The sequence below is a fragment of the Arctopsyche grandis genome, chromosome 7, assembly GCF_051622035.1.
Source record: "Arctopsyche grandis isolate Sample6627 chromosome 7, ASM5162203v2, whole genome shotgun sequence".
Lineage (NCBI taxonomy): Eukaryota > Metazoa > Arthropoda > Insecta > Trichoptera > Hydropsychidae > Arctopsyche > Arctopsyche grandis.
This window is the reverse complement of record NC_135361.1, coordinates 10710017-10734927: the sequence shown is the minus strand read 5'-3', so window position 1 is coordinate 10734927 and position 24911 is coordinate 10710017. Positions and strand designations below refer to the sequence as shown.

The window sequence follows — 24911 nt, the reverse complement described above, 5'->3', positions numbered from 1 at the left end:
TCGCGAAAACGACAAAATCGGCGACGAAGGTCGCCGCCCGTCCAGCCACCGGAGAACGAATGTATAAGTATGAGCATGTGTTTGTGCGTCGCGAATAAAAACGTCGCGTCTGAACCGGATCTGAACAACGGCGGAGGAGGAGGTGGTGGTGGAGGCAAGCAGGCAGGTAGGTGGTGATGACGTGCGTCCTCCGGAGGCGACTTTCCACAGCTCGGAGACTCGTGGAAAGTCATGACCGCAGTCGGATTTTGCAAAAGCAAAGATTGCGCAACCGAAACTGCCTGCCTACATAGCGAGCGCAGCTGTCCAAGAGGCCACCGAGCGCAATGTTTCGAAAGTGTCGAGATTGGAGCAAGGCCGTGCTGGCTGTGGACCTCTTCTGGTTTTTCGTTCGGAGAAAGAGATTCGCCGCGCTGTCTGGCCGAAGCACTTTCCTTTTGCGAGCCGCCGAAAACTGGGACATGCCGAGTTGGCTCGGCTCTCGCGGTTGCTCGGCTGGGTCACGAGCCCGGAAGTCGGATAGATTCCTTTCCAAACCAACGAAAGTGATCGCGAATGCTATCGGTCGAGTAATAAGGACACGTGCAAGTGAGCGAATAACTGGAATTTCCTTCGCGGGCCGCTGATGCATCACATCCTACCAGCTGAACGGATGTGAATGATATGTATGTATGTGTACACCGTCGAGTGGAACAACAGCCGCCACTCAATTCGATCATAAACATCGAACGGATATGGATAAGTCGAGCACGACGCCGTCGTCGACATCGAAAACAAGATTTCAGACAAGTCAAGGACGATCAAGGAAATCCAAAACGTGTCATTTTGAATTATATGTGTGTACGCGTACGTTCGCCTAAATCACCAACTATCTATGTAAAACGACAAAAGGACACAAAAATGTCTAGACCAGTGATGGTTAACCATTTTTGAGATGTGAGTCAAATTTCGTTGATTATTTTTTTTAGAATTAGCCCATGGGTCAGTAAGGGCGAAGACATACAGCGATGAACGGCACACCGTGTGCATGGCTCCTCGCTGTGGGTGGTTTCCTACATTTCTTCAAATATGGGATACACCGTTATCGATGACTGTCAAAAGCAAGGATGTGTGTTTTCGCCGTTAAGTCAATGGTCATTTAAAAGGGGGGGAGGGGGTAAAAAGAATACTAATAAATTTGGAAATCTTAAGTTTGTTAACAGAAAAGTTTAAAAGTTGATCCTTCAAAAAGGTTTACGTTTTCTTTTTATTTTACTATACTTTTCCAAGTGAAGAGCAAACACTGAAGATCAACGTCAAAAAATTATAATAAGACCTCTTGCGTTTATGAAGTTGATGACTTTTATTACAACTGGCATTACATTGGAAAATGTTTTAAAATCTTGCTTCGAGATGTAACTAGAACTAGCTGATGATGATATTATACAATGAAATTCAATCAGAGAATGTCTAATAGCGTGCTTAAGCTGTTGAATAAAACCAATATTTTTCCCACCATTTTGGGAGCATCGTCTGTTGTTACAGAAACAATTTTCGGTTGATATCCGTTTCTTTAAATATGTATATATCATTAAACTCTTTAAAATTGTCAAGACCAGTACACTTCCTTTTCAACGTTATTAGTATTTTTTTAAATTTTCAACGAGTCAACACGTAGGTCATTCAAAAAGCCTTGTTGGGTGTCTGACCCACAAGTCATAGGTTCGCCATCACTGGTGGCTAGTATAATAGACACAACCTTCTATGGGTATTTATAGCAATATTGATTGCGTGCGATGCATACAAGTATTGATAGCATCAATGCTAAGGAAACATTCGATTCAAAGCACTAAACATCGACTCTAAAGGCAACATCGAATGATTGAAACAATGAGAAGAAATCTAAAAAGGAACACGAGTGGGTGAGAATCATGAATAAACGGACTATTACAGAAATAGGCAAGAAAAATGATGAGATTTTTTATCAGTGGGTGTTATTTTTTGGTAAATAGTGGAAGGCAGATGAAATTTCCATCTAACCAATGAAAATACAGATGAAAAAATATTTGCTCATCGTTGTTTGTATATATAAGTGGGAGACGCGCCATCGTAGCAGCCCAGAGAGCAGCAGCTATTGGGTCAAGTGTAATGGGTCGATGTCGGCCGATTGTGTAACGATCATAAATACGACAGACACATTGCAAACACAAGCGAAAAAGAAGTCTCAGGAAGCGACGACGGGTCTTCCTGTTGCCACTCAGAAAGTGTGGTCACAATAACGAGATACCAAGCAGAGTTCATTCCTATTCCTACGTGTCAGTGTATAAGAACCGACCTTGACATTATCAACAACATTCATTTTCAATCGACGAAAACAACACACAGTTTAATTTTATGTTAGGAGGGAAAAAATTTATAGAAATAAAAAAAACGAGGCGAAAAAAAAGCGTCTAGATTTAGTCGACGACGACGTCGGTAAACGAACGTGTACAAACAAATACAATATTAATTAAATAATCAACCGCAAACGTATTGAGCAAATAAAGATTGCGTACGGCCAAATGTGTTTCGTCTGGCATATAAATGCCGCTGTTGCTAACAGGGGAGGCCCCCGCAGTGCGAAAGAAAGAACAAACGTCGATTTTTAATCAAAAAAGCAGATAATTGCATCAAAATATTGACTCCGCGAAACGGTTCAGCAAGTTCACGTTGGAGACGGACGGCACGACCAACGTCACGCAAGAACAAAGACGGGTCGCAGATGGCCATAAGTCATCGGCCGTGTCAGGTCCTGGTTACACAAGTGGGCCTCTAATGAAAAACAAAAACAATTCGATAAGCACACCGACACCGGGGTCTGATGTATTGAGTACAGTCAGTCTGGCGTGTGCGAATCGAGAGGAAAAACCCAGCCAGTGGGTGAGAAAAGCCAAGATGAAAGCGCAAATCTCTTTCCGCTAAAGATGATAATCGGATTCTCACAAACAGAAAATAGGAGTGACGCAGTAAATTTCGGCAGGGAATTGAAATGAAGCTGCGAGAGCCATAAAAACACGGGGCGTATCGAGCGATAAGGCAAGAACATCGCGAAAAATAATGAGATATCGGCGCGAAACGACACGAGAATGCTCCAGATAAGGCAGAGACGTGGAACAAAATGTCTACCGTAACGGTAGACATTTTGTTCTTCATTCGAAATCTACAATACTCACTGATCAAGTAAATTCTGATCAGTTCCTAGTGTTGGGTGACGTCAGGTCCTGACCTGGGTTATGAATAAGGATCTTATGCTTGATAGCCAGATGTGTCGGGCAAGTTCACACAGGCGACCATTGAGATGTGAAAAATAATGATCGGATTTTGATAGCTCGAACATTTTTTTTACAGTTGTTGCCTAACCTACCGCAAGAATTGCTGCAACTTGTGTAGAGCAGCTGCAAGACGCCGCCACTAATGCATGCACACAAGGTATGTCACGCCGCGGTTATATTACAAACATCCACTATTCTAATGAGGATATAAAAAATAACTAGTCGTAAATGTCATTTACAAAACACAAAGAGGCACGGCCAACAATGGGAGAACACAAGAGGTGTACAATTATATCGCACGGAGATGCATTTCAAAAATGCGTAGCCGAGAGCTGGCTTCGCCCGGCAACAGGCACTATTTTGTGTATTACTATTTCGATTGTTTGCACAGAATTGAAAATTTATATATTCTCTCCCGTTTGTGTATGTGTTCATCTCGGTGTTCAGAATTCGTCTGCTAGACGAAACGTGGGCGTGCGTAGCGCCGTTGGCATTCATCGGCATCGCCGACTTGGCACACTCAATGTTTGTTATTAGGTAAGGATGGTATGGATTTCGTCTGATCTGGGGTGAATTCGATGATCCATTTTCAAGGTCAAACGCATATCAACAAGACTCACCGGCGGGGATTGGTGAAACGGGTGCGGTGTCGGCCAGGTCGAGCTCCAGCAACCGCGACAGTTGGACGTCTCCGAGACCTGGTTCTAAATGGTCTGGAACGCGGTACTGACTCCTGAACGACTCCTCGGCCGCTTTTCCAGGCAAGTACGGGTAGATTGGCGGCGGTCTCTGTTCCCTGATGGTGTCCCAGTTGACGCCTCGGAAGAATGGGTGGTTTCTGATACTGTCGTAGGTGGGTCCCTTGTCCATCGCGCCGAGCCTCTTAGTAGGATCCAACACCAACAACTTCTGGACTAGGTCTCTCGCTTGGCTGTCGAAGCCTTCTGGGAATTTGAAGTCTAGGTTTATGATCTTTTGGAATATGACGTATTCACTGTTGCTTCTGAACGGGGGTAAGGCGGATATCATTTGGTAGATGATGCAGCCGAGCGCCCACAGGTCCGACGCCCGCGACACACATTTGTCCGTAAGTAGTTCAGGGCTGACGTACTGGGCTGTGCCCACGAAGCTCATCCGTCGTTGGCGCAGCCTGTCCTCGCCGCCGTCATTTTCGTCTGGTATCCTGTTGTCTCCTTCTAGAGGTGGCGGTCGGAGGATCTTCGCCGACCCGAAGTCAGTCACAAGAATGTGCATGTTTTCATCCAGGAGGATATTCTCGGGTTTGAGGTCTCTGTGGATGATGCCTCGCTGCTGCAACTGCTCCAGGGCGAGCACTAGCTCGGCGGCGTAGAAGCGTGTGCACTCCAGATCAAACGATCCCACTTTGTTTATGTGAGGGTTTAGTTCACCATTTTTCGCGTACGACAACACGAAATATAGTCTTTCGGAGTCTTGGAACGTGCAGAACAACTTCACGAAACCGTGGGAGCAGTCGAACAGCATGTTGAGGATCTCCTTCTCGCGCTTGATGTACTCGCTCTTCTTCTCGCGGATGATGTGACTCTTATCGCACACTTTAACTGCAAAACGGAAACGCAACATTACAATCTGAACTTATTTATAAGTTATTCAATAACAGGTGGGATACTTACTGGCATATTCCTTGCCGGAGTGTATGTACTTGGCTAGGTAGACGGTGCTGAAACAGCCTTCGCCGATGACCTTGCCGAAGATGAAGTCTTTGGCTGTTCTTTTCGAGCTGAGGTTGTCCGGATGGGGGGCGTTGAGGGAGGCATGCTCTGCGGCCAAGGACGAGGGCGGAGGCGTCGGGCGGACGGTGGGCGCCACCGGGGGCTGCGCCCCCTCACTGGGGGCACCCCCGACTGCCGCAGCTGGCGACATCGTAGTGGCGTTCGTCTGCACCGTCGTGCCTCTCAAAGGACTCAACGGATGTCCGTTAAGCTGCTGAGTCAAAACAAAAAAAAAACCATTGAATATAATTGACAAAAATAATGAAAACACAACTTCGAAACGCCTGATATGGCAAATTAACGAGCGCTTATTATCTACCAATCGTGTGACGTTACGTCGAAATTTTTCGATTGCTTGAAATTCACTGATAAGGTAACACTCACACTGTTCAGACTGTTCGCGAACGACTAATTGAAGCAGTCTTATAACATGAATGAACCGAGAATTGTAACACGGCGCCAAGTCAAAAGTCACTTTTTGATAAGCGAAATCCATTTTAAGGGACATGTATGTACATATTTTTATGCGACGTAGATTTTTTTTTTAGTATCTAATTAAGCGAGCACTGATTCTCGAGGTTATTGTTTATCAATGCGTGTAATATTGTGCGTCCTTAAGATACGGAACACTCGAGTTACGCAAATTGTATAATACACATTACAACTCGGCGCACTTGATGAAAAATCACGTGAAAAAATATTGCAATTTCCACACATATTTCATAAACGTAGATCGGGTTACGAAAATAGAGTGTGACTTCTACATTCCGACGGGTTTATATTATACACTATCGCGCGCAGTGGCGGTTCGCGCACGCGCAATTATTTTCCGCACGCACGTAGAAGTTAAGAAACGGGTAAAAAAAAATCACATCAATCACTTCGTAGCGACGACGGACGTCCCGACAGTCCGGTGCAGAAATTTCCCCACATGGATGCTGGTCGTCACATACGCGGTCACTTTCAGTTACGTAAAGCGTCTGGGTCGCTTGTGCGTGTGTTTGGTGGGAAAATTTCCGGGAAATTTTCACAGCGGGTCGGTTTCGGACGTTGCGAAAACTAGCGGGCGCGAAATTATATAACGCGGGGTTGGGGGGGAAATTCCGCAGAGGCGGCACGCGCGTGCGTGAGAAAAACACGATCGCGGTGTGTTGTTTTGTGCGATTTATTTTTTTTTGTTTTTTTTTTTTTTTTTGTATTTTTATTTTTTACCTTGACTTTCATGGTAGCGTGCGCGGAGTGCGACTGGTTAGTTGTAGTGAGCGGAGACGCGAGACATGAGCCGTGCGAAGTGGAGGCTGTTCTGTAGATTCAGTGGCGTCCGTGGCGCGCGGCGCTCTACGCGACATTGAACGTCAAACGTCACGCGGCGCTCACTGCGGCGCCCGAGAGCGGCGCGTGGTGGGGAGGACGGCGCAGGCGTCGCCAACTCGCCCAAAGCCAAATATTTCTGCACGCCAAAATATCATCACGCCCCGCTACTTCGCCGCAAATTTCCAGAAAATTCCGACGGAAAACTAAGTCTATTCATGACCAGTGACGGCTCGCGAAAAACCATTTTGAGAGTACTGCATATTCCTTCATACGAAAACAAGTTCGATTGGGGTGCTGCAGAACCACATATAGAGACGAACCGCATTCGTTATCTAGCCGATAAAATTGCTATTATTTTTCGCATAAACTTCTACAGCCATTCACCAATCACTACAGCATCATCCCGCACATTTTTCTAAATCATCATCCCGCACATCCTTCGTAGCATTTACATTATATATATTTTCCATCCGATGTTCCTATGACATTTCGGGCATAAAATGTTCTATTGATGAAATTATATTGGTCGAGAAGCATGTACGTTTTTCGTACAGCGGATCAAATTCCATCTTTCAAAGCACTTCTTTCGTCCATTCTTGTAGCTACCTAGATATCAACTACCCTCATCAACTCAGAAATCAGTTTTTTAAATAAAAATAAACCACTCCATCAGTGTTCAAAGAAAGAGAGAAAAAAGCCATTGTTTTTTAAAGAAATTAACAATAGTGAACTATTTTTCTTGCGAAAAGGCAGGTTATACTTTTTGTTTTGCCGAGCATATAGCATTCCATTAAATCCCCTAGTTTCACATACATGCGTCTTCTAAATGGTTTTCTTCTAGCAAAGTGGCATTTTGGATTTGAAACTTGTTATATATCGTTGGTTAAATAAAGCAAGCAACTAGTCACCCTGGTCATTTATATATAGTGTCTTGAAAACTATTGTTGATTCGAATTCGCAAAGCAAATGTACAAATACTTTCATCTCCAGAAGAAATTCTAAGCCAAGGCTGTAGTTGTACGTTCATACAGGGTTAAAATCATTCTGCTACTTAAAATCATTTATGAAGCATTAACTTATACTGCCTACTACGTATTACAATGTAGTAGAAATTAAGTCCTGGAGCTAAAGTAAAAGTTGAAAGCAAATATTTTTATTTCAAGGATTGGGTCTTGTCGGTTAATGGTACAGATTCTTGACAGGCATTTAGAGTTTGGCACAAAAGCACTAGAATTGACACATTAACTGTCATAAAATTAAATTAAATTTGAAATAATGCGGAAATACCTCACATACCAGAGACAACGTAGCGCAATGTAATGTAATGGATAATTTTTACATACGCAATAATTAAATAAAAAAAAATACCAGCAAAATAATTGAATATACAAGCAACCGTTTCGACCCTGAATGTAGCGGCGATCGTGTTTGTATGGAATTCCCGCTGCGGACAAATTACTCAAAATCGAAAATACCACAACATTGCCGTAAAATTTCTCGAATTCTAAATCTGGAGTGTTGTGGGATAAGCTCAACAAAAACGTTTCAGAATGAAAACGATGACTTTATGCGATTCCGTTATGGACCAAAAACGGTTCTCGCAATGAGGACAGCCGTTTCGCTCGAATTTGCGGAATGCCGTCATAAATGTAAATTCCTGACGCGGTACTAACAAACGAGTGAAATTGACCATTGCTATGTAAATACATATAAATTGGATCAAAAAAAAAACTATTAAAAAAATCTTGGCAAATGAAAAATACCTTCCCTGAGCCATGAGCTTCTGAATTAATTAAAAATAAATATTTCCATTATACCGCAAAACAGAATGAAACGAAAAAAACGGCGAAGTAAAGGTCAACTACCCAATAACAACGCACAAGTGTAGCGTCATTTTAAAAAAACATTTTAATTGAGGAAAAGTGTTACTATAAATAACTTGATGTGTGGACATACACGTAGAAATTATCGATGGGTATCATCCGGTTAAAAAAACGGCATTTCGGCACGAAAACTAATAGATAAGCAGTAGCCGTTAGTAAAAGTGGGACTCGTGACCAAAAGTGAAATGAAAAATTTACGGTTTGAATAACGCCTGCTTCACAAATTTGGTACACATTCATCTTATCAAGAAAATATTTACATATGACCAAAATAATGAAGTTTTGTCCCTGTTTTCATATTCTATCAAAGCACATTTAATTTCACATTCAAATCATGTACCAATTCTAGTACTTATATTAGAAGTGAGTTGTGTTACTTGTCCTGTCCCAAGTTGATCTTGTCCCAACTAGGTTCTGATTCTGAACGTTAAGATTTAATTGGTATCATTTGACTGATCTAAACTTGAGCTGACTATATTTATTCCTACACGGACTACCCGTGGCGACAGATAAGAAGTCCAGGAGTAATTTAAAAGGTGACATACGACGTTATCGGCGAAAGGTTTCCGCGGAATTACCGCGTTATGTAAATGCGGTTCCAATCACGTCACCGGCTGACCGCGATCTACGTACGACTGGGCGTCGTAAAGCGAAGCAAACCGCAAAACTGTTTGCGTCATTCGCAGCAAACACGCAAAAGTGAAACTGCACAAAGGCCGAAAGTGACAAGTGCACTCGATTTCAGAACTTCGCTTATTCCTATCATTCCAATTACTGAAACATTTGGGTAATTTAGCGTGGATTATAAAACCGAGGATGGATGTCACATGCACACACATGTCGCAATTTTGGCAAGCGTTCGCCGAATCCATCATTGCATTCGTAATAGATTAATCAGCGTGCCAGCGAACGAAGTCGATGTCCCAAGGCTCGTATAGAGGTTAACGCATTGACGTCCTAAAATCGACCCAAACAAAACACACAAGCGGTCGAATAAATTAAACGGTGCCTCCGGCGATAAACACAGACTTGCGGCAAATGTTTGGCACGAAGAAGAAGAAGAAGAAACGCTTCTGGGAAAACACGGTCTGCAAATATGAACACGCGGTGCAAAGACGGCAATAAATAACGCCTCAATATTTAAACACTTGCTTCGAGGGGAGAGGGGGAGGGTGTCAGTTTCGGTTTTGATCGTCGGGCAAAATTTGCTTCCAAAAACCGAGAGAAGTCAAACAACGGTAAAGTTCCAATAATTCAAACCTACATATATCTCGCACTTACAGGCGCGAACACTCCCCCACTTCAACAGAATAAACATATTGAAAGAGCCGTGGATCTCCTACGCATGGTAGTAGGTGAGTCAACCAATCTTTGTCACATTTTATTTATATAAAATTATACCAAACTTCTAGGCTTCATTTCATTACAATAAGTGGGAGTAATTACCATTTAGTCCAGTATTTTTGATTTCAAAGTGTATATTGCAGGTGACGGAGATCCGTACGATCACTTCGGCCTTTGATGACGGAGATATGGACATTATTAATGAACAAGCATAGAAAGCTGGCCGGAAAGAACCAACTCCTACTGTGAGGGGGAGACAGGGGGTCTAGGATACTATCCTAATCGGTCAAAGTGTGAGTCGGATAATGTCCGTACTCATCAGCAGACTTAGGCTAAGGGCGGTTTCTTTTGGCATGAAAAATAGTTCACTATTATTAATTTCATAGAAAAACTATGCTTTTTTCTTGCTTGGAACACAAATGAAGCGGTCTATTGTAATTTGAAAAGCATAAATTCAATGCCAATCTCTGAATTAATGAGCGTAGTTGATATCTCCATAGATAGCTTGAAGAATAGACGAAATAAGTGCTCGATTGGTACTAGAGATAATGTAAAAGCCATAAGCACTAATGGAGCAATCAAATGCAAAAATGCTGATGCAAAAGCATCAGCAACTAGCCGCCCTTTACTAATCAGTCACGGTTGTAAAATATGGCCATTCGCAATGCACAATGTCGACCTAGTCTATGCATAATGTCGACCGTTGACATTATGGCTAAATGTGTAGGTACATATCTAAATACATTATGCAGATATTAATTTATAAAAAACCGTAAGTAAATATATGCTTACTTCCAACAATATAACAAATTCGGACTAGACGAATTTTCAAGTCGGACTTTTAAACAGAACCATTACACCAATGAAGTTAGAGGACTTGTGAGAAAAACAGAAAAAATTCCAATTCCGGCCGGGATTTGAACCCACTACCTTTCTATTGGTAAACAACCGTGTGACCTTTATATGTATATTTTGGTTTAATATTATAGCTAGATGTTTTCTTCAGACTGGGATGGTTAGGTTAGTGAAAAAAAATCGACGAAATTGAAAAGTTGGCCGGTCAAAAGTCTGGTAGGCTAAAATCGGTGCGCACTTGCCGAAAATTTTAGCCGCGAATATTTTTGCGGTCTGCGAGGAATGCTAACGGTATCGCGAGACCACAATTCGCGAAGAAAAACCACGCCGGAAATGGCTTGTGTCGTTCGTTGTGTGGGACAAAACGCTTTGCAACTGCTTTACTTACTGTGGCGACTCCAATTTGGGGCTTTCCGCTCGGTGGACCATTCATGCCGGCCGATAAGGTTGTTGCTATTCCGCTACAACGGTTTCCACAGATATGAACGGGAGAGTGGTGTGTATATTTAGAGATAGATGGGAGAGAACATGTGCTCGGAGATGTTCGATGTGACAATGTGGCACAGCGGTTTTAAATTAATTTGCCTACTCGGAGTCGCTTGTCCTACTTTTACTTTTTGTATATATAATAGTAAATTTTTACTTTCTCTAAAACGGAAGAAAGTTATGCGTGTATTGTGCTCGCGCCGAATTATTATTACATTCATCAAGTGTCTTATGAATAAATTTTAAATCAATGGAGAAGTAACAGGTATTATATCATTAGCATCTCTCGTATGTATCATACGATTGTATTCAACGTTGCGATAATTAGGACACATGTTCGTATTCAATACGCACATGTTCAAATGTAGTACCACACATTCATCAAGAGGATTTCTAGTACTGATAAAAAATATACTAACAACTATTGAGGCACAAACAGATAAAGCAGACCCATTGATGGAATGATGCTGTGTGAGTCTAAGAAGTGTAAGCATATCTGTCACACGGTCTATGACGTCCTAACTAACGTATCTTAACCATTACAATCCCACGAGGCCGATTTATCAGCTCCTGTTTTTGAACACACTTTGGCGCTAAATATTTTATTATATGTATAAGTGTATGTTGTAAAGCTGTCTTTACTGCATATCTCGAGATATTTTATTGTATGTACGAAAAAGCAATTTGTTGCGCACTAGCACGCCAGCCTCTTGTAGGATAAACAAAAAAATAGTTTGACCTTCTTTGTACTTCGTATTTACAAATAATTAAATTATTAATTAAAAAATCGTTCAATATTAAAACCAAACAAATATTTTGACAAAATGTTAGTATTCATTCATTTTTATTTATTTGCTTTACAATCGACCATATGTGAATATTACTCATTAGTCATTACACTATACATCATGGAGATGATACCACAAAAAAAAATAATATCGATAGTTGAATATTAAAATAATTAAATATAGATTGCCCTTTTATCGAAAAAATGCCTTGGGATTCTTCGCATGTACCTCTCAAAACAGTTTGGGACTAAAAGGGTTAACATCATTGGGTACAAAAAGAAAGACTGAATACTGGAGTGGAGTCTTGATTGGAATCTACAAGTCGATGATTCGAAAGCACAATTAGTATAGCATGTATGGACCAAAATTTGAGGTTGCCGCAAACATGAGTAGTTTTTTAAATAGCTAGAACAGAAAAGGATTGCTTCCAACTACCTCTAATGAAATTACCATAACTTTTTGGCTCGACTGTATAGGAAGTGCGTACAGTGCATTACAAACCGGAAGTGCATCCGAGGCGTAACGGCACAAGTTTCAAATTCGGCGCGAAGTGTGCTTCTCATACCCATGAATGGGTCTCCGCCAACCAAAGCACACCATGATTCATTGCTTCATTCACACAACAAGCGCATGCCTTTCGGCTTACAATACAACGCAACCAACGATAGAGCGAGAGAGATACAGATACACGTACATACAGCCACAGTCGAACATCACCTCGAGCGGAAATGAAGCATAATTTGATTCTGCAACAGAGAGAGACCAGGTCTCTCCTACACACAATGGCCCGCCGGCGAGGGCACGGCCCCGAACCACTCACACATTCTGCATCGTATCATAAGAAAAAAAAACCAAAACAAAAAAAAATCGCTCAAATTAGACTCCGGTGTGATAAAAGTAGCATTTATCTCTTGTGTATAAAAATTGAGAAGCGTCAATTTGCAACCGTTCGTTCGGCTTGCATAGCCGCAACGCGCTGTATGGGTCTCGAGCATTCGTATTAGATAGGTCGCGGTTGTAGCGCGCCATCGAGATAAGCGAACGAGATACCTCTATCTGCCTCTCTCTTTCTCTTTTATAATAATATTTTATTTTTTTCAAGTGTTGGTACATCCCTGAGAGCGAGCAACATCCGCCGTTTCATTCATGAAGCGCACACATCAAGTAGGAGACGAGACGCATGTGGTCCCACTCTGGGCGTCTGTCGCACGCCACAACTGCCCACAGCGAATGTGCTAAATGTGTACTGGATGACACACGTGCTGTCACGCATCCTTACCAAAGTATAAATAGAGTGAAAAATTGAATATCGTACGTGAAACCGATCGGTGGATGCTCCCATGGATGCTTGTTTTGGTCAGATGCACGAGCGTTACAAGTTTGTCAAGATTATGCAGTGATCAAAACAGATCAAACATCAACAACACGGCGAAATCACACAGGAAAGAACGGCACGTCGTGTGCATGGTTCCCCGCAGTGGGTGGTCTCCTACATTTCTTCAATGTGGGATACACCGTTATCGATCACTGTCATGCAAGGATAAATACAAGGATACAAGGACACTCCAGAAGGTCATTTTGGGGCGGGGCGTGTTGGACGTTCCACGAATATGTGCAAGGCACGGTTCATTTTTTTGCATGTTTAAAAGTATCTAAAAAAACTACGTGCCACGTGCGTTACTGTGTGTTTTCACCCTAACATACATCAACTTCAACAAACCATCTTAATATTCGCAACTCTATTTTGAGATGAATCTATTGAGTTGCCAAGACTACAGCCTCAAACCTCCTACATATTATGATTCTAGACACATTTGATCAAAATGTGTTTTATTTTTAGACTTATTGCAATTCATTTCATAAATTACACACAAAAACAGATCAACATCAAAACATGTTTACTGTATTTGTACTATTATGTATTCTCGAAAATACAGTTCAGCAGCAGCTGGTTCACCTGATACGCCCATGGGTACATTCGTACCAGCGAGAGTCGGTCTCCATTTGTTTATTGTATGGGCGTATCTATGATAATAAGTATACATATTGTGACAATGAGATAAGCAACTGAGATGCTGAGTGATTTGATTGATATGTTATTGACGATGATAATGCCATTGTGCGACATATCGCAACAATCGATGGAAAACCCCAGGACGTGTATAATGTAACTGATATCAGAAAGGAAACAAGAGTAGCTTATATTTAGACTCACAATACTAATCAGGATTTTGTTATCGGTTGGCATTTCATTCATGGGATTACGCACATACGACAGGAATTGCTGAATTTTATCGGCCTCCACTTCCCGTACCACAAGAGACAGAAAAGCCCAAATAAATGTGGCTTCTGTAGATACAGCCGAGGGAAACCGTGGTATTTATTCAATTAGGAAAAAAAAGCGAAATCAATACGTACAGTGTATATATTATAAATAATTAATACAGTGTGTGATAAAAAGCAGCTATCGTACGCACAACAAGCGAGAAAACAAAATATTTGTGTATATTTTACATACAAAAACCACACACACTGACAGGAAGTATTGACCTTTGATGTTTTGACCTTTTAAATAGATAATCTTGGGACGCATGTTTTTCATTCATAGTTAATAAAAGAGCGAACCCGAGGAAAAACCACACTCAAAGGAAAGTGAATTGATGAGACGCGACTGACCCTTGCCTGTCTACATACAAGAAATATAATATATAGGTAGATACATATGCATACAGGATGTTGTCAGTCAAAAAAGGACGATTCAATACCATTTTAAAAATCCAAACCTACGAATTCATAGACACTTGCGGCTATTTCCAATACGGCAAAATGCTTCATATTTTTGGGTTCAAACATACCCAGTACGTTTGATATGATGAAATGGGATGAAAAATATGTCAAAGGTAATATACATATTGGATCAAGTGGAGATCGAACTGAATTACTCAAAGGAAGCAAGATAGAACAAAAGTTCATTGAATTGATAATCAAATGGATGAAATAACAATAGAAGCAAAGGCTTTCATTCATTCGATTCTTACTTGCCATTACAACTACATACATAACGAGTCACAATGTAAACAGTGCAAATATAAAATAAAACTTGATATTGATTTGAGTTTTAAATAAAAATCGTAACGTGTTATTATTACACTTTGATAGTTTTCAATGAACACAATAATAACGTCGTGGACAGCACAACAGCAGTCGAGATCAAAGGTTTAGCATAATTAAATGAGCACGTGCCTATCTTATTATGCTTACATGATAAGCGAATATACAGCAGGAACGCAAGTGCATGCATTTAAAATATTAGCATTTAGCAAATCCGGCACGAGTTCAAACAGACAATGCAATATGCAACGTAGACTTTGATAGACAGGTACATAGATGTTCTGGAAAAACTCCTTCACAGAAGCAAGGTCGACGTTTTCCAGCAAACGTACAATGATAAAGTCGACTTCGACAACAAAATAACAGTCTGTAATTCAAGGTGGTTGTATTTTCAGTCGCAGGCAATAAATACGATTTTGCTCGGCCTTCATAGTTTTCAGCTTACAAAATATAAAACATTGAACGTCCAGTTTAAATACATACAATGTAAATGTATACCCACAAGATATGTACATTGTACAGGACAGCAAAACAGAAAATAGACGATAAGGTGCGTCGTACTGAGCATGGCAACGGTAAAAATAATATGAGTGTTCGTATTTATATAAAAACAGGCAATAACAATGATAATTATTATAACGAAACCGAAGTTGTTTATAGAAATTGAGACAGACGATAATAATAAACATTCAGAAAGAGCGTTCACCGGATATAATGGCGTAATTACCGTCATCCAGGGTTGCCCTATGTGACATAACATTCTAGGATATCTCCATGGGGATCTCCAGAAGAGCCTTGAAACAGTTTACCGGAAGGACGCAGAGCTTATTATAAATATAATAGCCGTGTCATACAATGCTGTGTTCTAATTAAAGTTTATAAATGGAATGGATTTTGTATAAGGGATGAAAAATGTAAAAAATGTTACAAGGCAGAGAGAAAATCAATCGCCGAACATTATTTGAACGCCGTAAAGTGATGAATTTAACAGTTAAAGGTTCATGTTTAAATTCAAATACAGTTATTGGATTATACCAAATACATAGCTCGATCGCTCAGTATTTTGTCATAGTTCGGTAGGCAGAAAAAATATCCGCCTCATTTCAGAAGCAAGTGAAACAATTCTGAGACCAAGTTTGAGACAACCCACAATATTCAACCTCATTCATTCCTTCCTTTCTGTTTTTCATTCCTTCCTTTCTTCGCTAAAAGACAACGAAAACACCTGGGAATCACCATTCCCGAACACTCCACCATGATAGGCGATAAAAAGTTGAAAAGCGAATAACGTTTGAAATCAATCAAGCGAAGCACCGTATAAACCCCACAACCCAGATTCAGCGCAAACTTTTACAGCCGACATTGGCCCTTTCGGAACCGAAACAACACCGGAATCGAAAAGTAAACAATTTTAATTTATCGAAATTGCACACCGGTCGACTGGTTCGATTCGATCCACTCGTGTAGACTCTCCTCGAATGAATCGATCGATCGTAAAAAGACTTTACGACCAACCTTCGGTGAACACGAGCGTAGCGTATCGCTGAAAATTGGCTCGTGCAACAAACCAATCTGAACCAGCAAAATAAGTTAATATGTACGTATCTGCAATTTTGCGGTGAAGAAAGTAACACACAGATAAGCACAATCGACGTGAATTACGGCCCAGCCCTCTCTCGCATATGCATAATACCTATATTACATAACAAATCGTTATTTGGCATTAACGATGGAGTGCACCGAGCCATCCTCAGGTGGTGGAATTGAAAGGTAGAATTATAGCTAAATGTATAGACATCATAAAGAATTGCATCACCATTATCTAAGAAGTCGTTTCACTTTCACGTGAACGTAAATTGAACCGTCAACTGACTGATAAGAGTAGCAGTTCCTTATCAAGGCCCGACATGAGACTATTTTTGCACTTGTTTACACTGTGATGTTCACCAGTCCAATACGAATACCTATTTATAATTAAAAGTGCAGATAACTTTTAAATCACTTAGAGAAAACTTTAATACAAAAAGGTATAAGTCTAATTTCAAGCAAGCTGTAATTGAAAATAACCCGTAAGTATGGTGACTAAAGTTGTAAAGCTATTGGTCATAAAGTAGATTAAAAACCACAATTGAATCAAGTTCCAGAAGTATGTAGATTCAAGTACCAAGTAGCTCACAGGTGGATAAGTTTATCCGCAGAAGTCTCCACAAATTTATCTGCAATGGCTGTTTCTCAAAAACCAACAATTTGTCGGCAGACATGTCCGCTGACAGATAAAGCTCTGTTTACAACACAATACAATCAGTCGGGTCAATTTTGTTTTAATATTCCAAAAGGTGTAATATGTATGTTACACGATTCCAAAATTGTAAAAGATTCTCAGAAAGAAAATCAATGCACCCGTTTTTGGGACTGCTTTAATTTGAATGTAAATAGGCCATTGTATACTTTAACGAAGCAAAGTTGTGAATTGCATAAGTGATGAGTTTCACAATACAATCATCAATGCGAAATAGCAGATGCATTACAAGTCAACAAACAACCAATTTGCTACAAACGGGCAATTGAACGACTCGGAAAACACGCAATAATGAGCAAGTTAGATGGACGCCGAGCTGCAACTAGGCGCCGTGTGCATGAATAATGCATACTACTTACCAACATCCCATTGATCTGCACTGCGAGTGTATGGATATGTAACAAAAACAGCCTTTATATGTAAGATATATGTACACACACAGAGAATGATTGACGTAGATCACCTACGTACCGTAGTGACGCACGTGAACGGTATTATGCTTCTCTACGTAGTCGACCGGTGTAAATCGGTAATTATGTCTATAAAACGTTATCAGAAACCCTGCGCGCGTTCAATTATGCACACACGTCTCGAGTTTGACGTGCTAGTACTACTTCGCGTGCAAGTTTCAGCGGGTTTCACTGCACCGGATGACGGCGAATCTGGTCTGAGGAAGGTCAGGGATGCACAGACGACATGCACCGGTTTTCACGTGTCGTCCTCAAGCGTAGTGTACATGCAGATGGAGATGCTGACATACAACAACAACGTTAAACGTAATAAAGTGGCGACCTTCGTGCGACAATTGCTTTTTATTGCAGTCGTTATCAGTCGCGTTAAAATTGTCGGGACGTCGTTAAAAGCAAAATCACTGTAAGCCTTTTTAGAGTTTAGATTTTTCATTTCAGATAAAAAGGACTCCGGTTTCACCTTGCATGACTGGAGTTTAACTTATGAACTCAGCAATGTGCCCATAACTTGAAATGAGCAGTTTCCATTCGAAGTTCAAAACTCTCATACTGGGTAATACATACAAATTCCATCACGTTGATGGTTTCCGAGGAGCGCTGATGTTCCTACGAAACACTTCTCATACACATGGGCTGTGCGATAAAGATACATACACCATCTTACCAGCTGCCACTGGAAGCAACCACATACATATATAGGTACATAGAACAGTGCAAACGAATTTACCCGATGAAAGCGGACCAAATAACGAGAAGATGCGGGGGAGTGAAAGTGAAAAAAAAGGAAATATGGCAAAAGTCTTCGTACTTAGAAGCCAGCTAGCTACTGAGATTTCTTTGTTGCACACTCTTCAAAGAGACAACTTTCGAGCATCAGGACCTGTCTATGTTATCCTATATCTATCCTAACGGCACGGGCGCGTTCGTGGCCTCCTTGGTGAAAAATCCGCAGGGTTTTTTTTCAACAAATTTAGTATGGGAACAATCATACGTGTGTAAGATTATCTAAAAGAAAACAAGTACCGCGTGCCTCCGCCCTTACAGGTGTTAAAAAAGGAGATACTAGAGTTGGACGCTGAGAATCGAATGAGACAACTTTCAAACACAGTAAAGATTCTTCGATTCAGTTCGTAAAGAGTTAGGTAGTATGTATGATTGGCCGAAGAACTATGAAATCATGCAATTGGGTCAATGATGTCTCACATGCCATCAAGAAGATTGTAATCTAGTCGTTACAATTCGTTGCAACAGTTTTGACACCCTACGGTTCTTCAGTTTTTTTGTACCTTGAATGTCCTTTCTTCACATTTTGTCAGTCCGCTTTCCGAATCACAGCACGTATAGCAAATGTCCAATATCGAAGACAATAGAACTATTGTATATGAAAATATGCTATGTGACAAAACAACAACTTAGTCACTACGGGCACTGTCCGTTGTCGAACATTTCTCGATCTACCTCTACACAAGTAGGTACAGGCGGATCTCAACGGTCGCAAAATTCCAACGGCTTCCTCATTAGCATTCGCGGATCCTCGTCGGATCGACGACCCGGGTCTTCCTGTCCGATTTGTCCGAGCTCTTTTTGCCGCCCATCCTCCGAATTGGGCTGGGAGATTACCGAAACGGGAGATAAAAACGATGCGGCTCCGTGACCCACATAACGGAACAACCAAAATAGAAGTCGTGGACGGTTGTTTACAACGATAGAAAATGTTTATTTATTCACGAAACGCGATGCAACGAACCAACGGCTGGCTGATATGTGGATGTCGTAACGGCTGATTTCGCGGCTGAGGTCGCATACGCCATAAAATAACGCTTCTCCAGCAGCGAACAGTAAACACGTTTAATTATGTATATAAGCGATGGTTTTTTCCTATTGTACACAAACAACAACAAGATGCAGCTAGGAAAGTTTTGGAATTGGAAAGGCACCAAACAAATCCATCATTACTATTTTACAACCGCGCTGCCAACATCCCACGACAGTCGCGCATTGGGCCAAATCATACACTCCGTGTCAAATTTGCGGCCATCCAAAACGGACTATCACCAGTTCTAAAAACTTGCAATGTATTTTCAGTTGCAATATATTCCAACTGCCGTATTAGGTCATTCATATTCGAATATACGTCAACTAGTAAATTGCATCTCTACAAACGTGTAATATAACAGCTGAGTGTTAGCGGTTCTGATGTTATTAAAAATGCTTTAGAATTCAATAATGCGTTCATATTTGCTTCATATTACGAATAAAGGTAATGGGTACCGTATTACGATAACTTAAAAAATGTGACTTTTTAACTCATTAATAACTTAGTATTAATTAACTTTTTAACAATTTATTTTCACGAAAACGTAACCTCTCCCATTCTACCTGGTACCAACTTATAGTTAAAATGTATTTTCAACTACATTTTATAACTAGTCAAAATATATTACAAATAAAAATATAACTATAACGGCAGTTGGTACTAAGCTAGATGGAATATATTCTAACTAGTCAACTAGCAGATACATTTCAACTGTAACATATCCCACTTAGAATGTTTACGTGCACCCTGACCGAATCGGATAGCTCTATTTGTTCCATGTATTTACGCTTCTACTTCGCTAATAAGTTTTTTTATTGGTTTTAAATTTCACAAAGTAGATGGAACAAGCATCCAATTTTGTATACACCTAATAAATATATTGTAGAAGTGTATGTGTCGTAAATATGTGCCCTTTCGCTGTGGCGCTATAAAAACTGGCGCGCTTTCGGGGGGTGGCTATGACCGACCTTCAACCCTGCGGGGTCAATATTTCAAAAGAAAAGACTTTTATGGTCGTTGTTCGCACGTAAAAAAAGTTTGAGAAGCGGACCGCGCAAATCCCCCACTTCCAGGCAATAAATGAAATTAAAGATGACAGCCGAAACTACCCCAGCTCGGCTGGGCGGGCCTACGATTGAAACGCACTGCGGTCTGCCCTAAATCTGGACCCACAGAGACTTGTTTGACAATCTTTGGGTTTTTACGACTCTGGCACTATTTTTTATTATCAGTATGTTGGATTGGAAGTGAGCGAGTGCGCATTCCTCGAGAGCGTCGGCCGCAAACAGGTAGATTAGTACTAAACTGCATTCCTGAGCGTGCCTTCCGCTGCAAATTGCAAACAGGTAAACGCACCCGAAAGAACGCGTTCCTGGAAGACTTCCACTCTGATTCTCACAGACAAAAGAATGCATCAATTCGAATTGATCAAAACAATGATGACTTTGAAATAAGGTAAGAGGTCACCCAATTGGACGAAGTTATTAATACATGCACTCCTCATATGAGAGAATACGACTTGTCATTATTAATTGTACTTTCTATCCTGCATGTAGTAGATGCCTTAGAAGTTTAATACTTCATTACATCTGCGTCATTGCAACACAGCAGAACTGGAGCGACGTCGTTTAAAAACATACTGCACCGTTGCATGAGCAGATGCACAAACAAGATGTTTACCTGCGATTTTAGCGGACAAAAACACCCGCTGCATACAAAAAATTGTTATCGACCTTATAACGAACAATGGAAGCGGCGAAGTAAGCAGGTGGGAGGGAGAAGAAGAAGCATTAACCCAGGTAAGCAGGTGGGAGTACCCGTGGTGCATTTGGGGTATAACGCCTTATCTGCTCACGATTTCACGACACGATAAGATAAGATACACCTTACTAAGGTCTCAACATTACATTGACGTCATGGAAAAACTTTAAAAAGCACAAATAATGCAATTTTGTAGATCCACCACTGAGTGTACCCAACGCGCACTAGCTCAAAAGTGTCGTATGTCGAGTACGACGAAGGTGATTCCAAAACCAAGGCTGCCCCATATATACAGGTGCTAGTCGACTTGAGCGGTCAGAAAAGTGTGTCGAGCTCGCTCGCATTATCAGCGGATAATTGCGTGTACCAATAATAATACAACGCAACAAGCGGGCTTTGAGGATCCAAATCAAAACAAACCTGATATTGGATCTAACGATGCGGCAAGGGCAAACGCGAGAACCGAAAAGAGTTGCGTCACCAGAATAAACTTCCGTGGAGTATTTTACGACGTGTAAAAATGACCCATTTACTCAAATATAGGTCTCTGGGTCAGAAGGGCGGACGCATACACCCAACAGAATCGGAGAGAGGTGCATACAGCACAAAGTCGCATTTGATGAGAGATTAGGAGAGATGACAAATGCGCAATAGAGCATGATCGAGCGGCACGCGACTGACACACATACGCGAGGCTAGACCCAAATAAACAATATCGACTAACGGCGATCGGACATTATTCACAGTGATGCAAAAATAGATTGCAATTACGCGGCGCGCACCATTTCAAAATAATATTTTGAAATGTGAGATGTACCAGCGCAATGCTCCAGGAGTATTTTCGGCGTTTGGAACGATCCCGCCAAGCGTGCGTCTATACAGCTAGGCTGCAGACGTATTGCATCCAATCTATTCTTAGTATACGTCTAACTGGACAATTTTGTTTAAAATTACATACACGTATGATGGTGGGGAGTTTTCGTTCGAACAAACACCCCTTTCGTCTCGGCGATAACCGCAAAAGTTCGAGACGACATTGCAAATTTGGGAAAAGTGGCATTGCTCCGAAAACCGCAAAACGAATTCGAAAACATTTCCGAGAACTTGCGAAACGATCGTCCAACAGAGCGGCGATGGTAAACAGGAAAACGTGGATATACTAACAAGTGAATAACAGCACTAGTGTGTAGAGCTCAAGCGCTCATATACATTCCGATGAACTAATGAAATCATCAATTGAAACATATAAAAAAAACCCCACCGTCATCCTTTCACACGGTATTAAAGAGTCGACACACTATAAAAGAAATCTTGATTCGATCATTATTTCTTAATGTCTACGAAAAGAGTTTTGAAGAATTCCGATGTAATTGACAGGATATAGTGCAGGCAGCATTTAAGTTCGGAATTGAGGTGAAACTTAGCATAAAACTCGAAATGAAGAGGAGGAAGAGAGGAGAGGTCGCCGTGGGTTGTCCAATGCCGCCGCCTCCGGCCGTTGCCCAACGGATTCATTGATAAATTGAACAATGGATACCACGCGGCGGAAGTGCAGACACACACCTCTTCATGGCATCATCATCAACCACCACCACCATCATCAGCAGCATCGTCATCGTCACACCGTGGGCCTTTCTGGCGCGTGGGTCGGTTCACATAACGCGCCGTCACGGGACAACGAGCATCGAAACGCATGCGAACTCCAATGGAAAGTCTCGTCCCACGCGGAAAATTCTCACGGCACTAGGAAAATTCCAAACAGCACCAAACGCCAAAACAAAACAAACAAAAAATCACATACTCCAATATTCACTTTCACGCCGAAAGTTTGCGACAGTCGCAAGTAACTGCGCACATTATTATTACACATTTCAAAGTTATGACACGGATTTTCTGTGTGTGTGAAAACGACACTGACCCATTTTTACCTAGGTGAAACCTGATGTGATTGCAAGCAATGACGTTGTCGTCGGTATCCGTTTGCTTAACTTTTGCACACTCACACACACAACCATACACGTATTATTCAAGTGCTTAAAATTCTCACGGCGAATGCAGTAATCGGCATGTGTAGGACAAAAATATCTTGCACTGCCATTCAAGTCGTGGGATTCGGATGAAATCATAACGGCCATCGTAAACAAGCAAATTCACATTTAGAAATTCAAGGATGTTTCAGAATCAAACACTACTAAGGACGTGGGGGTCTTCCAAGCCTTATTTTTCTATAAATAAATATAACGCATCGAAGAACGCTTTTTGAGAACTACATAGATCCTTAGCATATTATCCTTACAATTAAAATTCACCAAGAAAAACGATTAAGCGTTGTCATTTGCCTTTTAAAAGACTTTCATTTCTACATAATTTAATAGTATCGTGTAAAATGTGTAAAAAAAATTTTGCTGTCAATATTATGAAAAAATATTGAAATACTGCATGTTTCTGTTTTAAAAAAATAATTATGTAACTCTTCATGTGAAAATTCCAAATACTATAAAGAGATGCTTAGCTTGTATATGAAAGACCAGCAAATAATACTATCAAATAAAACAGATGTGTACAAATTCTAAAATGTTTCAATTGAAAATTCTCCTTATTAAGACTTTGAAACACCGAACCAATCCTATATATGTATGTACATACATAGATGTTAGATGTAAAGAAGCAGACATGGAATCTTTTTAGTAACTTTTAGGATATAAAAAACTGGAATTATCAGCATACAACAACTACAAGACATTTACGTTCAAATTTAAAAACAAAGTTAATTTTGGGGTTTAATTAGACTTCGGCATGTCTTGTAAGCGTTGAAATTGGTCACAGTAGATTTTAATTAATGACACGGCAAGATAGCGTGCTTCTAGTTGGCTTGCATGCTCGAGAATTGGCGCGAGAAATATCAGAGAGAGCTTATATTTAAATATAATACATCGAATTTTATCGCGATGGAAAATCTCAGTTCTATAAAAGATCACTGCTGCTGTTGTTGTTGTTGTTTATTATTATTTATTATTTGCAGATGGTTGCGAAACAAATGCACAGATTGCGGTTATGGCAGAAAGTGGTGGCTGGCGCCGCAGACCACCTTCCCACTCGCAAAGCCATATAAAGCCTTACCCAGACCAGATGTTTTGATCCGACCGCGGAGAGAGCGTGAATCATCCCGATGATTAACACCGTGCACATGCATTATTTATCTGTGGATGAGACCCGATGCAGCGTGCGACAATAGCGAAACGCACGATCACCCTGTGAAATTACTGACAATTTAGACCGGTGAATCATCACTTGAACAACTCGACTAACAGCGGCGTTCCTGTGAAATCGAACGCTTGGAATGTAGAGTAGGCGCCAGAAGTTATGGCCGATGACTGTTGTGAAAGCTTCCACGCTGCATAACCGACCATTTCCGCTCCAAATTCGAGCTAAGAATTCGCCCATTCACTATCGACTCGCATATCCTTACAGCAATCTGGTATTTTTCTGAAATGAGCTGCCAGATAGGAATACCGCAACTATTCTATGCACAACAACTAGTGATTGGAAACAAACACGTCAATCAAAATGATGATCATTGCGTGAATGGTCCGATATTTGGTCCATTATTTTGCGTTTTATCCAGTGGCTTGCCGTTTAAAACAGGGGATGTACAAAAAATATATAAAAAAAAATTCTTGAATTAAAATAATCTTGAAATGATGAGTATAATTTTTCATCTTTGTGTAAAAACAGATAAATCC

The 24911-nt window shown here is 40.9% G+C and overlaps 3 protein-coding genes across 9 annotated transcripts in view; 1 reads left to right on the top strand and 2 right to left on the bottom strand.

Annotated features, from left to right (window-relative positions):
* Positions 1-24911, bottom strand: part of LOC143914760 (uncharacterized) — a 1424209-nt gene that overhangs the window by 757212 nt on the left and 642086 nt on the right. The window lies entirely within an intron of this gene.
* The window catches only part of Pdk1 (Phosphoinositide-dependent kinase 1), a 38402-nt gene that overhangs the window by 5381 nt on the left and 8110 nt on the right, over positions 1-24911 (bottom strand). For 2 of the 5 annotated variants that reach the window (XM_077434013.1, XM_077434010.1), the window contains exons 2-3: positions 4943-5255; positions 3911-4870 (exon numbers count right to left, since the gene is read on the bottom strand). In XM_077434013.1, coding sequence (XP_077290139.1) covers positions 3911-4870; positions 4943-5255 — 1273 coding nt within the window. Of the gene's footprint in view, positions 1-3910; positions 4871-4942; positions 5256-6253; positions 7065-24911 lie in introns of those variants that run through there. The other 3 variants (XM_077434012.1, XM_077434014.1, XM_077434011.1) reach the window with 3 other exon arrangements.
* LOC143913963 (uncharacterized) lies at positions 973-24868 on the top strand. Of its 3 annotated transcripts, none has more exons than XR_013260781.1 (2): positions 973-3447; positions 24191-24868. XR_013260781.1 is itself a non-coding variant. In XM_077434016.1 (2 exons), exons 1-2 carry the CDS (start codon positions 21059-21061, stop codon positions 24304-24306), a joined length of 264 nt encoding a protein of 87 aa, XP_077290142.1. In that variant the 5' UTR covers positions 18880-21058; the 3' UTR covers positions 24307-24868. The 3 variants fall into 3 exon arrangements, 2 of the variants coding, with proteins under 2 accessions (XP_077290142.1, XP_077290141.1); XM_077434016.1 differs by lacking the exon at positions 973-3447 and adding an exon at positions 18880-21206; XM_077434015.1 differs by lacking the exons at positions 973-3447; positions 24191-24868 and adding exons at positions 20964-21206; positions 21365-23738.

Coding starts and splice junctions, on each gene's coding strand:
- LOC143913963 (XM_077434015.1), top strand. CDS start 22,698: ATGGATACCACGCGGCGGAAGTGCAGACACACACCTCTTCATGGCATC.